We start from the raw sequence: 15408 nt of genomic DNA, 5'->3' as shown, positions 1-15408 counted from the left end.
TTTTAAGGGGGGAATTTTTTTTTTTTTTTTTTTTTTTTTTTTTTTTTTTTTTATTTGAGACAGAGTCTAGCTCTGTCGCCCAGGCTGGAGTGCAGTGGCCAGATCTCAGCTCACTGCAAGCTCCACCTCCCGGGTTTACACCATTCTCCTGGCTCAGCCTCCCGAGTAGCTGGGACTACAGGCGCCTGCCACCTCGCCCGGCTAGTTTTTTGTATTTTTTTAGTAGAGACGGGGTTTCACCGTGTTAACCAGGATGGTCTCGATCTCCTGACCTTGTGATCCGCCCATCTCGGCCTCCCAAAGTGCTGGGATTACAGGCTTGAGCCACCGCGCCCGGCCAAGGGTGAAGTATTTGTAAAATATCCTTTTGTAATTAAAGAAAAATTTATATTTAATATTCTCAGTAAGAAATACCTGTTGTATACTGTGAATGCATTTATTATATTTATATATAATAATGTACATAATTCTTACACTTTTTTTTTCTTTGAGACAGAGCCTTGCTCTGTTGCTCAGGCTGGATGCAATGGCACAGTCTCAGCTCACTGCAGCCTCTGCCTCTTGGGCTCAAATGATTCTCCTGCCTCAGTCTCCCAAGTAGCTGGGACGACAGGTGTGCACCACCATGTCTGGCTAATTAGAGACAAGGTTTTACCATGTTTCTCAGGCTGGTCTCAAACTCCTTAGCTCAAGCAGTCCCCCTGCCTTGGCCTCCCAAAGTGCTGAGATTATAGGTGTGAGCCACTGCACCCAGCCTCCTATTCAGTATCTCAAAAACTCAGTCTCAATCAAACTTTTTAAATTTTTTGTTCTTTTTTTTAGTTGGAGTCTCGCTCTGTTGCCCAGGCTGGAGTGCAGTGGTGCTGTCTCCGCTCACTGCAAACTCTGCCTCCTGGGTTCACACCATTCTTCTGCCTCAGCCTCCCGAATAGCTGGGACTACAGGTGCCTGCCACCATGCCTGCCTAATTTTTTGTGTTTTTAGTAGAAACGGGGTTTCACCGTGTTTGCCAGGATGATCTCCATCTCCTGACCTCGTGATCCGCCCGCCTCGGCCTCCCAAAGTGCTGGGATTACAGGCGTGAGCCACCGCACCCGGCCAAACTTTTTAAATGTTTTAAAAAAGTTTCATCATAGAATTTGTGTTTTGGTTGACCCTGGCTTGTTTCTCAGAACTTTCTCAGTATATTTGTTATGATATTTTAGAACCAAAATCTCTGTATAATATTTAGCATATGGCCGGGCACAGTGGCTCACGCCTCTAATCCCAGCACTTTGGGAGGCCAAGGCGGGCGGATCACAAGGTCAGGAGTTCGAGACTAGCCTGGCCAACGTGGTGAAACCCCCTCTCTACTAAAGATACAAAAGTTAGCTGGGCACTGTGGTGTGTGCCTGTAATCCCAGCTACTTAGGAGGCTGAGGCAGGAGAATCACTTGAACCCGGGAGGTGGAGGTTGCAGATTGCTGAGATCGCACCATTGCACTCCAGCCTGGGTGAGACTCCGTCTCAAAAAAATAATAATAATAATTAGCATACTTGGGGATTAATTTAGTTGGTTTCTTTACCGTTTTCCTCTAATTGTCATACTGAAATTTAAGCTAATTTTTCTTTTCATTTTAAATGACTTTAAATGTATTATTATTATTATTATTTTTGAGACAGAGTTTCACTCTTGTTGCCCAGACTGGAGTGCAATGGCGCGATCTCGGCTCATTGCAACCTCTGCCTGCCAGATTCAAGCAATTCTCCTGCCTCAGCCTCCTGAGTAGCTGGGATTACAGGCGTGTGCTACCACACCCAGCTAATTTTGTATTTTTAGTAGAGACAGGGTTTCTCCATGTTGATCAGGCTGGTTTCAAACTCCCAACCTCAGGTGATCCAACCGTTTCGACCTCCCAAAGCGTTGGGATTACAGGCGTGAGCCATCGCCCTCTGTCATGACTTTAAATGTATTTTTAGACATCTTCCAGAATTAATAGACCTTGAAAAAATTCTGTCATTGTTTTTGTTTTTATTTTTGGAGACAGAGTGTCACTCCATCACCCAGGCTGGAATGCGATGGTGCAGTCTTGGCTTACTGCAACCTCTGCGTCCCAGGTTCAAGCAATTCTTGTGCCTCAGCCTCCCAAGAAATAACTGGGACTACAGGTATGCGCCACCAAGCCCGGCTGATTTTTGCCTTTTTAGTAGAGATGGGGTTTCACCATGTTGGTCAGGCTGGTCTCGAACTTTTGAGCTCAAGCGATCTGCCTGCCTCAGCCTCCCAAAGTGCTGGGATTACAGGCTTGAGCCACTGTGCCCAGCCCTGTCATTGTTTTTAAAAGATCTTTTTGTCTAGGCATGGTGGCTTATGCCTGTAATACCAGGGCTTTGGGAGGCCAAGGCAGGAGGATTGTTTGAGGTGAGTTTGAGACTAGTCAGGGCAACATAGTGAGACCCTGTCTCTACAAAAAATTTTTTAAAAATAAAACAAATTTAGCTAGTCATGTGGCACAGCCTGTAGTCCTAGCTACTTGGGAGGCTGAGGTAGGAGGATTGCATGAGCCCAGATATTCAACCTGGGTGACAGAATGAGACTCTGTATCTTAAAAAAAAATTTTTTTTTCAGACATAGAACTTAAGGGCAAGAGCTTTTTTTCTCTCAGTACTTTAAAGATGTTACTCCTCTGTCTTCTAGCTTGCATTGTTCCATCAAGAGTGCTCTTACCTTTCTTACCTTTGTTCTTATTTATATAATTTATATATTTTTTCTCTCATTGCTTTAAAATTTTTTCATTATCGCTGATTTCAAGCAGCTTAGTTATGGTGTGGCTTGGTATGGTTTTCTTCATTTCTTGTACTTGGGGTTCCTCGAACTTCCTGGATCTGTGGGTGTATAGTTATCATCAAATTAGGAAAACCTTGACCTTTATTTTCAATTGTGTTTTCTCTTTCCTCCTTTGTCACCTCTCCTATAGGGACTCAATTACAGGTATTTTAGGTTGTTCAAAGTTGTCCCACAGCTCATTAATGTCCTGTCCTTTTTGTTCTTCATTATTTTTCCCTGCCTTTCCTTTTGGATAGTTTCTATTGTTATGTCTTCAAGTTCACTCATCTTTTCTTCTACGGTGTCCAATAATTTAATTCCATTTAGAGAAGTCGTTTGTTATCTCTATATCTTGTCATATTTTCTTTTTCTTCTATATCTTGTCATATTTTCTTTTTCTTGTATATCTTGTCATATTTTCTTTTTCTTCTATATCTTGTCATATTTTCTTCATGCCTGCTAATGTTTTATTGGATGTGTCCTGGATATTTTTGTGTTCTTATAAATATCATTAAGCTTCATCCTGGGGTGCAGTTAAGTTACTTGGAAATAGTTTCATCTTTAAAAGGATGCTTTGTTAGGAGGTGTCAGAGCAGCCTTTAATCTAGGGCTTATTTTTCCTAATACTGAGGCAGTACCTTTCTGGACTCTGTCTGATAAAGTAGAGTCTTAGAAGATTCTTCAGTCAGCCTGGTGGGTATACAGACTATTCCTGGTCCCATGAGCCTCTCTATGAGTCTTAATTCTTTTCAGTAGTTATTTTCCCAGTCTCACTTAGTTTCCTCACACATAGAGGCTGATCAGTACTCAGGTGAACACTTTGTTTCCTTATACATAGGAGCTGATCAGTACTCAGCTGAATGTTCAAGGAGACTCTGCAAATCTTTTGAAGTCTATCTTTGTGCTGGTTTCTCCTCTCTGGTACTGTGTCCTGGGAACTCGACCTGCCTTAGGTAGAGTATTACCAGACTCTCAGCTCTCATCCTCAACTCAGGGAGACTGCCTGGCTTCTCTCTTACTTGGCCATAGCCTGAACAAAATCTCTTTATGAAGTAAGCTGGGGCAGTTGTAGAGCTGAGGTTTTTTTTGTTTGTTTGTTTGTTTTGTTTTGTTTTTTTTGAGACGGAGTCTCGCTCTGTCGCCCAGGCTGGAGTGCAGTGGCCGGATCTCAGCTCACTGCAAGCTCCGCCTCCCGGGTTCACGCCATTCTCCTGCCTCAGCCTCCCGAGTAGCTGAGACTACAGGCGCCCGCCACCTCGCTCGGCTAGCTTTTTTTTTGTATTTTTTAGTAGAGATGGGGTTTCACCCTGTTAGCCAGGATGGTCTCGATCTCCTGACCTTGTGATCCGCCCGTCTCGGCCTCCCAAAGTGCTGGGATTACAGGCTTGAGCCACCGCGCCCGGCCAAGAGCTGAGTTTTTGTCTGCTCTTTATCAGGGATTATTTTCCTATACTGCCTGATGTCCAGTGTTTGAAAATCGTTGTTTTAATATTGTTTGCTTGCATCTTTAGTTATTTTGGGTCACTGATACAGTACTTCATCTTGTCCAGAAGAGGCTTACTTTGTCCAGTGATCAGAATATCCTTTATTCTACAGCCACTTTTTCCAGTTAATCATATGTCTTAGATTTTTTTTCATTTTAATGCATTAGTGCCATCTAATTCTTTTTAATTGCTACATAGTAGTATCCTGTTGTATGGTTGTGCTGTAGTTTACTTGTCCTCTGTTGATTAACACTTAGTATTTCTGGCTTTTAGCTATTATTGTCAGTGCTGTAACAAAATCTCTGAACCTGCTTCTTTCTGTGTATATGCTAGTGTTTACAGGATACATTCCTAGAAGTAGAATTCTTGGGCTAAAAGGATATATGCATTTTAAGTTTCAATATATAATGCCATATTTGGCCGGGCGCGATGGCTCACACCTGTAATCCCAGCACTTTGGGAGGCCGAGGCGGGCGGATCACGAGGTCAGGAGATCGAGACCATCCTGGCTAACGCGGTGAAACCCCGAAAATACAAAAAAATAGCCAGGCGTGGTGGCGGGCACCTGTAGTCCCAGCTATACTGGAGGCTGAGGCAGGAGAATGGCGTGAACCCGGGAGGCAGCGGAGCTTGCAGTGAGCGGAGATCGTGCCACTGCACTCCAGCCTGGGAGACAGAGTGAGACTCCGCCTCAAAAAAAAAAAAAAAATATATATATATATATATATATGTATGTATGTATGTGTATGAAATGCCATATTTTCTATTACAGAAATTTACAGCAACCCAAATGCCCATCAATAATAGACTAGGTAGAGAAAATGCGGTACATATACACCATGGAATACTATGCAGCCATAAAAAAGAGTGAGTTCATGTCCTTTGCAGGGACATGGATGAAGTTGGAAGCCCTTGTTCTCAGCAGACTAACATAGGAAAAAGACCAAATACCACATGTTCTCACTCATAAGTGGGAGTTGAACAGTGAGAACATGTGGACACAGGAAGGGGAACAACACACACTGGGGCCTGTTGGGAGGTGGGGGATAAGGGGAGGGAGAGGATTAGGACAAATACCTAATGCATGCGGAGCTTAAAACCTAGATGATGGATTGATAAGTACAGCAAACCACCATGCAATATGTATACCTATGTAACAAACTTGCACATTCTGCACGTGTATCCTGGAACTTAAAATTAAAAAAAAAAAAAAATTACATGCCACTAAGTATATGAGAATGACTGTTTCTTTCTTTCTTTTTTTTTTCTTGAAACAGAGTCTTGCTCTGTCACCCAGGCTGGAGTACAGTGGTGCGATCTCAGCTCACTGCAAGCTCCGCCTCCCAGCTTCAAGTGATTCTCCTGCCTCAGCCTCCTGGGCAGCTGGGACTACGGGCGTGTGTTACCATGCCCGGCTAATTTTTTGTATTTTTAGTAGAGACAGGGTTTCACTGTGTTAGCCAGGATGGTCTTAATCTCCTGACCTCATGATCCATCCACCTCGGGCTCCCAAAGTGCTGGGATTACAGGCATGAGCCACTGTGCCTGGCCCGAGAATGACTGTTTCTTTACACTCTTACCACATTGCAGTTCTTAATTTTTAAATTTGAAGTCAGGTTTTAGCATCTTTAAGTTTATTGATTGTTTTATAAATGTATTATTTTTCCTGTGAAATTCCTATTTGAATCTTTGATACCTCCACCCCCTGCCCTTTTTCCCCTTGTATCTTTTTAAAAAATTGATTTATAAAAGCGCTTTGGGAGGCCGAGGTGGGTGGATCACTGGAGGTCAGGAGTTCTAGACCAGCCTGGCCAACATGGTGAAACCCATCTTTACTAAAAATACAAAAATTAGCCAGGTGTTGTGGAGCGCGCATATAATCCCAGCTACTCGGGAGGCTGAAGTGAGAGAATTGCTTGAACCCAGGAGGCGGAGGTTGCAGTGAGCTGAGATTGCACTCCAGCTTGGGTGACAGAGTGACACTCCGTCTCAGGGGGAAAAAAAAAGCACTTTGTATATTAAGGAAATTATTATTATTATTATTATTATTATTTTGAGACCAAGTCTTGCTCTGTCGCCCAGGCTAGAGTACAGTGGCGCATTCACAGCTCACTGCAAGCTCCGCCTCCCGGGTTCACGCCATTCTCCTGCCTCAGCCTCCCGAGGAACTGGGACTACAGGTGCCTGCCACCATGCCCGGCTAATTTTTTGTATTTTTAGTAGAGAGAGGGTTTCACCGTGGTAGCCAGGATGGTCTCGACCTCCTGACCTTGTGATCTGCCCGTCTCGGCCTCCCAAAATGCTGAGATTACAGGCCTGAGCCACCATGCCCGGCCGACAGAAATTATATTTTTTATATGCATTGCAACTATCCCTCCTCTCTTTTTCTCTTGTCCTGTGCCTGTGATTTTTCTATTTTTTTATTGCTTTTGTTTGGTAGTATTTTTACCTCTCAGAAGCTGAATTTATTTTTTTGATTTACATTATTTTTTAGATACACAAAATATTTATGCATATTGTAGATTAAAAAGTGAAAGTTTACTGTCAGATGCATTACATTCTCCAAGGTAACCACCCTTAACAGCTTGATAGTAATGTGTCCAGACTTGACTTTTTTCCACAAAATACGTATAATCAGATATCTCTAGCTTCAGTAACTTAGGTAAGATGTTTTGCATGATTTCCTTTATTGTTTCAATAATTATGTTTGAGAGCTTTCTGAGTCAGTTCTTGTAGATACATCTCATTCCTTTTAACGCCTGATTAATATTACATAGTTGTCTTAGTCTTTTCAGGCTGTTGTAGCAAAATATCCTAGACCGGGCAACTTACGAGCAACAGAAACTTACTCCTCCCCTCTGGAGTCTGGGAAGTCTAAGATCAAGGTGCCAGCCAAGTTGGTGTCTGGCGAGGACTCTCAGCTTCCTAGATGGGTGGGTGAGTGGGGCTGAAAGTTCTAATCCTGTAGTCACTTGGTCTTTCTGGTGACTGGCTCCATCCTGAGACTATCCAGAGGCTCCACCCTAAGTCACCTCATTAGCATCAGCTGAGGTAGGGTCAATAAGCTAGTTATGAATAACAAAATACATTACTTTTACTCAGGAAATTCCATTTTTAGGAGGTCTGCCAGGAACCAATGACAAACACCAAATATATTTATTATACCATGCTCTATATATTACGGATGTATTCTTTAAATGTTGTCAATATTGTCTTCTAGTTTGTTTTTTACTTTTGTTTATACTTTTCATTAAACAGAAGTTGTAAATATGTCAGTGTTTTTCTTTTTGGTGTATTGGTTTAGTGTCCTAATAAGTCTGTGTTTAAATATATGTTCTGTAAGGAAAGTGAGGAGTTTCAAGCAGCCAGTGTTTTTTTGTTTTTGGTGTTCTTATTTTCATAAATCACATTTAATGGATAATCTAACTTAGGGTTAATTTTAATTTACATAGTCACTCTATAATTCTCATTTGGAGAGAAGTATGTGAGAATAGATACGTTCATGAATGAGTTCATAATCATAAAGTAGGAAGTTACTTTCAGTGTTCTGAGTTTATAATCTATAGTTGTATGTACTGCATATGTGTGAATATGTACATACTTTCCATTCTCTAATAAGAGATCTGTACACTTCATCTTTCTTCCCTTCTTTTCCAGTTATCAATTGACTGACATTTATGGCATAAAAGAAAATAAAGGCTGAGCGTGGTCACGCATGCCTGTAATCCCAGCACTTTGAGAGGCTGAGGCGGGTGGATCCCTTGAACTTAGGAGTTTGAGACCAGCCTGGGCAACATAATGAAACCCCATCTCTACTGAAAATAGAAAAATTAGCTGGGCTTGATGACGCATGGCTGTAGTCCCAGCTACTCAGGAGGGTGAGGCAGGAGGATTGTGCGAGCCCAGGATTTTGAGGCTACAGTAAGCTATGATTGTGTCACCACACTCCAGCCTGGGCAACAGAGTGAGACCCTGTCTCAATTCAAAATAAATAAATAAATACAGTCTGGGTGTGGTGGCTTATGCGTGTAATCCCAGCACTTTCGGAGGCCGAGGCGGGTGGATCAGCCGAGGTCAGGAGTTTGACACCAGCCTGGCCAACATGGCGAAACCCCATCTCTACTAAAAATACGAAAAATTAGCCAAGTGTGGTGGTGGACAGTTGTAATCCCAGCTACTTGGGAGGCTGAGGCAGGAGAATTACTTGAACCCGGGAGGTGGAGGTTGTGGTGAGCCAATATCAGACCATTGCACTTCAGCCTGGGCGACAGAGTAAGACTCTGTTTAAAAAATAAAAAATTTCAGGACCCTCTAAATTTATTATAGCAAGGGGAAAGTTAAGCCTTGGAGACTGAATTACATAACCTGTGTATATCTTTCCTAAAAAAGACGACTTCTACTAATCAGATAGTTGTAACTGTGCATTAAGCCTTATGTGGAAAGATGTTGAAATTACCTAAACTTTCTCTATAAAAGCAATCTCAAACTTCTACACTTTGGAACGCTGACTTCTGTTCTTTGGAATCTCTGCTTCCTGGGAGGCTGTCCTCAAACTTTGCAATTGAATAAACTCTCTTTAAAACTAGATTCTGGCCGGGCGTGGTGGCTCAAGCCTGTAATCCCAGCACTTTGGGAGGCCGAGACAGGCGGATCACTAGGTCAGGAGATCGAGACCATCGACCTTTTTGATTATTTTAGGTTGACAGTGGCAATCTACCATGTGCTAAGGATTATGCCAAAAGGAGGAATGCTTCTTAATTAAAGGTTTATGGTCTGTCTTTGGAGATATAAATGGTATATAAGTATGATGTAAATAGTATAGAGGATTATGAGTTGCCAAAAAAAAAAAAAAAATACTCATGGGGGAGGTGAGACTTTAAACGGATGTCTTAGGAGTGGCCAGACTTATATATTTTATTTTTTGACTTTAAGTTTCATGAAAGTAGACCTAATTTATCAAATGGCTATTTAATCTCATATTAATTGCTTAAAACAAGTGTAAGAGCAAAAAGTATGCTGTTCTCTAGTCTGTTTTATTAAAGGGCTTTATTTAAAACACAGTTTTTGATTTGGTGTTGAAAATGGTCACATGTGCTTGTTGATTGAAGAAGTTCCTGTCAGTTGAAACACTCAAGATTCAATAGCTATAAAACTGAAAAAATAACGAATGTCCTGTTTATCATGCTATAACCTCAAGTTATGTTAATTACTTGTGATTTATTTTATGGTAGAACATGGGCCTGGAATTGATATATTCACTCCTGGTAAACCTGGAGAATATGACTTGGAAGGTGGTATATGGGAAGATGAAGATGCTCGGAATTTTTATGAGAACCTCATTGATTTGAAGGCTTTTGTCCCAGCCATCTTGTTTAAAGACAATGAAAAAAGTTGTCAGAATAAAGAGTCCAACAAAGATGATACCAAAGGTAAATTCTAGAGAAAAAATATTTACATTAAGTGCTACAAGAATTAGCTTCAAAATAGTATTTGTTAAAAAAAAAAAAAACTACTAGTTTTGTAATATGAACATTGAGTCATTAGAGTAAATGAGTGACAGAATTGTATGGAATGATGGAGCATTAAAGGATGATAATTGACATACTTTTAACAATGCTGATACATTTAAGTTAATGTTAATTTGAAAGTGTTTGTTTATAATGTCTTGTAGTGAATTCATGTGAGGTCTTGGTAAGACACGCATTTCCCCCAGGTAGATTGTTAGGGCAGGTGTTAGCTCTAGATGCTTGTTACCTGTACTGCCTTTTCTAGGCTAGATAGAACCAACTCTTTGTGAAGAAGAGTGACTTTAGAGAAGTCAGAGCTTTTAGGTCATTAATAGAGTGGGAGTTTCTGAATGCCAGTTACGTTGTGTTTCTCAGGTTTGTCTTATATTTGCTGCTGCTATTCTAATCTAACTCCCATCCTCTCTCACTTGGGTTACTGTAACACCTCCTACCTGGTTGCCCTGTATTTGCTTTGTTTCCTTCTGTGCATTCTTTTTTTTTTTTTGAGGCAGAGTTTTTGCTCTTGTTGCCCAGGCTGGAGTGCAGTCGTATGATCTCGGCTCACTGCAGCCTACACCTCCCAGGTTCAAGTGATTCTCCTGCTTTAGCCTCCCAAGTAACTGGGATTACAGAAGTGTGCTACCACGCCTGGCTAATTTTGTATTTTTAGTAGAGACGGGGTTTCACCATGTTGGTCAGGCTGGTCTTGAACGCCTGACTTCAAGTGATCCACCTGCCTCGGCTTCCCAAAGTGCTAAGATTACAGGCGTGAGCCACCACACTCAGCCTGTGCATTCCTAAACATTAATTTTACTCTCCTGCCTACCTGATGTCCTTGAATAACTTTACATGTACTTGGAATATAATTTAAAATTGTTAACATTGTCTCTTTAAGACCCGCATAGTTTCAGGTTTGCCATTACAACTCTATTATCCTTAATTTGCCATCCTTCTCAGTCTCTGAAATGGGCCCATCTTCTTGCCTTCTTGCCTTCCTGCATTGTTCTGTTTTCTGCTTGGAACCCTCTCCCACCATACCCTATTTGACTACCTTATGCATATTAGTTTAATTTCCTCAGATAAATTGTATGTTTTTTGAGAGCAAGGGTCACATTTTAAACTTTTTTTCAGAATGTCTGACAGCTTAGCATCATTTTGAACATGTAGCTGATTAGTAGATGTTTTAGTAGCCAGACATCAGGGGACATTGGGGAGTGAATGCATGCTGCATGTGGGCAGGAGTTTTTCTCTGCTGTACTCACAGGTATATTCCTGGTGCCTAGAACAATACCTAGCACATAGTAGATATTCAGTAAAAGTAGAATGAAAAGATGAATGAATGAGAAAGTAGTAGTCTGTTTTCATCTAGAGGTAGCAAAACTGATTCATACTAGAGTTTTCATCCTCCCAAATAAGATATGACATCAAGTATCAGTAAGACATTTCTGTGTTCAATGCAGAAATTAGAAGATTAGAGGCTTTTAAGAGATGAAGCTGAGAAATACCATACTTTCAGTTTAGGTATATATTCTTGAACTCAGGTTTTATTGGCTTTTGTTTCTTATTTACGAAAATTTTCAAACACAAAAGAAGGCTGTTATAGTGAACTTGCATTTACCTATCACTCAACTTCAGTTATTAACATTTTGTCCCTCTTATTCAACTAAGGTTTGGTTTCTCTTTCTTTTTTATTCTTCCTGTTTTGCCTTTTACCAATTACTGGTCATTTTCTTTTGTTGTGTTTCATTTTTTGGTTTTCTCTAACCCTTCACATTGAAATGATAAGGATATTTTCCTAATTGGTCTTTCTATATCTACCCTTTCCTGACTTTCTAATTGATTTTATATATTGCTGCTAAGTTAATTTTCACATCAGTTCCCTTTTAAATGTTATCCCTTGCATAAAGGAGAAACTCTCAACTCCTCATCTGGGAGTTTGAGACCCTTCTTAATGTGAGTCCACTTTAATCAGCCTTTCTCCCCCGCCACCTTTAGCATAGATAGATTTTCATGCCATGTAAGTCCTCATCCACACATATATCTTTCCATCCAGTCATCCGTCCATCTCTTCAGTTAACAAATGGTATACATAATCAGAGAAGATATAGCCTTCGTTCTCGATGAGCATAATGTAGATATATTTTTGAGACGGAGTTTCGCTCTTTTTGCTCTGGCTGGAGTGCAATGGCGTTATCTCGGCTCACTGCAATCTCCAACTCCTGGGTTCAGGCGATTCTCCTGCCTCAGCTTCCTGAGTAGCTAGGATTACAGGCATGCACCACCATGCCCAGTTAATTTTTGTATTTTTAGTAGAGGTGGGGTTTCACCATATTGGTCAGGCTGGTCTCAAACTCCTGACCTCAGGTGATCTCCCTCCTGGGCCTCCCAAAGTGCTGGGATTACAGGGGTGAGCCACCATGCCCAGCCGAGCATAATGTATTTTATAAAATCTAAATATATTAACTTCAGTTGCCGGTTATACATGCAGGTTTTAAAAGAAGTGATGCAGATTTTGTGAATCTTTATCTACTTTTGTGTAGCAGGATTTTAATATGACTTTGAATTTAGGTATACTTGTTTGTTTTTCAACAGAGGCAAAAGAGTCTAAGGATAATAAGGAGGTATCAAGTCCCGATGATTTGGAACTTGAGTTGGAGAATCTAGAAATTAATGATGACACCTTAGAATTAGAGGGTGGAGATGAAGCTGAAGATCTTACAAAGAAACTTCTTGATGAACAAGGTAAAGAACTATTTTACCAACTTTCATTTTTAATTGGTTTTTACACACAGAGCTCTTGCCTAAGAATACAGATCTTTTCTCCTTAATTCTGTATTTTTTAATCCCTTGTTTTTCTGTTGTTTTCAGTCCATCACTGTTTTTGGAATTTGATTATAACAGGACATTACATACCCAGTATTATATGTCTACAAGCTTTAATGATCTTCTAAATTTTAAATAACTTAGTTCTAAATATCTTTTTTTTTTTTTTTTTTTTGAGACGAAGTCTCACTCTTGTCCTCCAGGCTGGAGTGCGATGGTACAATCTTGGCTCACTGCAACTTCTGCCTCCTGGGTTCAAGCAATTCTCCTGCCTCAGCCTCCCGAGTAGCTGGGATTACAGCTGCCTGCCACCTTGTGCAGCCAATTTTTGTATTTTTTAGTAGAGATGGGGTTTCACCATGTTGGCCAGGCTTGTCTCAAACTCCTGACCTCAGGTGATCCACCTGGCTCCCAAACTGCTGGGATTACAGGCATGAGCCACTGCACCCGGCCCTAAGTATCTCAAAATAAATTTTTCTTGCTACCCCTTCTGTGATGGAATAATGATACTTTTCTGATAACTTGATAGCATTCTCCTGATTGATTTAATTATATGACATAATCTTTACAAACAACATTAATGTATTTGAAAGTTATTCTGAAATGATTACTGGGTAGGAATATGACTAGCTTATCAGTTCATCTATTCATTTTATCTGTCTTTATAATTGAATTGTGTTTTGTATTCAGTAATACAAATATTACGTTTATTCCCTAAATAATTCCTATCAAGCTTTGAGTTGATTAGCTACGATTCTTTTATTTTTTTGGGACAGGGTTTCACTCTTGCCCAGGCTGGAGTGCCATGGCATGATCATAATTGACTGCAGCCTCAAACTCTTAAGCTCAAGTCATCCTCCTGCATCAGCCTCCCAAGTAGCTGGGACTGTAGATGTGCACCACCACACCCAGCTTATTTTATTTTTATTTTTATTTTATTTTATATTTTTTAGAGATAGGGTCTTGCTGTGTTGCCCAGGCTGGTCTTGGACTCCTGGCCTCAAGTGATCCTCCTGCCTCAACCTCGTAAAGCCCTGGCATTATAGGCATGAGCCATCACACCTGGCCAAGATTCTTTATTAGAAGGATACCTTCTGTCAATATTGCTTTTCTCTCTGTTGGCTTTACCCTATCTTACTGCAGATTCTTTCTCTATGTAAACCAGCCACCCTCCTTAGAATCACATGAAATAGGGAGGCTTAGTGCTTCAAAGGCAAGAATTGGGAGTGCTGTTAATTGAAGAACATAGGGGAAGGGATGCCGGGCAGATACAAATAACATTTACCATAACACTGCATGCTTTTTCTGACCAAGTTTTTGTGCCTAATGCAAAAAGTTTGACTTTTTATAGTTGATACCTGAAAGACTCTAGTGACTTGATGTTATGATTCTAGAGTTACCTAAACTTTCCAGGATAATATTCTTTTTTTTTTTTTTTTTTGAGACGGAGTCTCGCCCTGTCGCCCAGGCTGGAGTGCAGTGGCGTGATCTCGGCTCACTGCAAGCTCCGCCTCCCGGGTTCAAGCCATTCTCCTGCCTCAGCCTCCAGTATAGCTGGGACTACAGGCACCCGCCACCGCGCCCGGCTAATTTTTGTATTTTTTTAGTAGAGACGGGGTTTCACCGTGTTAGCTAGGATGGTCTCGATCTCCTGACCTCGTGATCCGCCCGTCTCGGCCTCCCAAAGTGCTGGGATTACAGGCGTGAGCCACCGTGCCCGGCCTCCAGGATAATATTCTAAAAAATGACTAATGTTCTCCTGGGCACAAAAATTGGTCTAGATTATCTATTTTCCAAATAATTAATCATTGGATGTTTTTATTCTGTGTTCTCTGTGTACTTTTTTAACCTATTTAAAAACTGATTTTACATTAGAACAAGAAGATGAGGAAGCCAGCACTGGATCTCATCTCAAGCTCATAGTAGATGCTTTCCTACAGCAGTTGCCCAACTGTGTCAACCGAGATCTGATAGACAAGGTATTGGTATCTCTGTGTAACTTTATTCAAGCACATGGAGCTTGTAGGAGTCCTCTGATAAGGAATGTCTATGGTTTTTAGACTATTTGAGCTATAAAGTCCACCATTTCTTCACATGAAGTCTTAGATGGGAATTCAGCATAAGCAGACAAAATTGGATATAATTTGTAGATGCTCTGTTTGGGTATAGAATTGGCTATAGCATCTTGTCCTGTTCATATATGGATCCCAGAGTTTGGAAAATATTGTTTTATATCAAAGGTGCTAAAAGTATGGTTTCTGGATTTTTAGTGGCTTTGAGGCACTTCCTGGGGTTCTGTGAGGTCAAAAATTCTTTTGATGATAATATTAAGTTGTTTTTTTTTTTTTTTTGAGATGGAGTCTCACTCTGTCGCCTAGGTTGGAGTGCAGTGGTGTGATCTCGGCTCACTGCAACCTCAGCCTCCCAGGTTCAAGCAATTCTCCTGCCTCAGCTTCCTGAGTAGCTGGGATTATAGACATGCGCCACCATGCCCGGCTAATATTTTTATATTTTTAGTAGAGACGGGGTTTCATTATATTGGCTGGGCTGGTCTCGAATTCCTGACCTTGTGGTCTGCCTGCCTTTGCCTCCCAAAGTGCTCAGATTACAGGCATGAGCCACCGCACCAGGCAGATTTTTTTTTTCTTTCTTTTTTACTGTTTTGACATTTGCAAAAGTGATGGTGGGTAGATCTACTAGCATTTTATCATGATTCAAGGTAGTGGTACCAAATTATACTAGTACCATTATACTTTCACCATGCATTTGCTGTTAAAAAAACAGTGCC

At 40.9% G+C, this 15408-nt stretch overlaps 1 protein-coding gene across 1 annotated transcript in view; it reads left to right on the top strand.

The window, feature by feature from the left end:
* UPF2 (UPF2, regulator of nonsense mediated mRNA decay) overlaps nt 1-15408 on the top strand; it is a 120501-nt gene that overhangs the window by 30495 nt on the left and 74598 nt on the right. Inside the window, exons 5-7 of the mRNA XM_025397279.1 lie at nt 9522-9719; nt 12390-12539; nt 14496-14599. Coding sequence (XP_025253064.1) covers nt 9522-9719; nt 12390-12539; nt 14496-14599 — 452 coding nt within the window. The remainder of the gene's footprint in view (nt 1-9521; nt 9720-12389; nt 12540-14495; nt 14600-15408) is intronic.

Source organism: Theropithecus gelada, chromosome 9 (genome assembly GCF_003255815.1).
Source record: "Theropithecus gelada isolate Dixy chromosome 9, Tgel_1.0, whole genome shotgun sequence".
NCBI lineage: Eukaryota > Metazoa > Chordata > Mammalia > Primates > Cercopithecidae > Theropithecus > Theropithecus gelada.
This window is presented reverse-complemented; position numbering and strand designations above follow the sequence as displayed.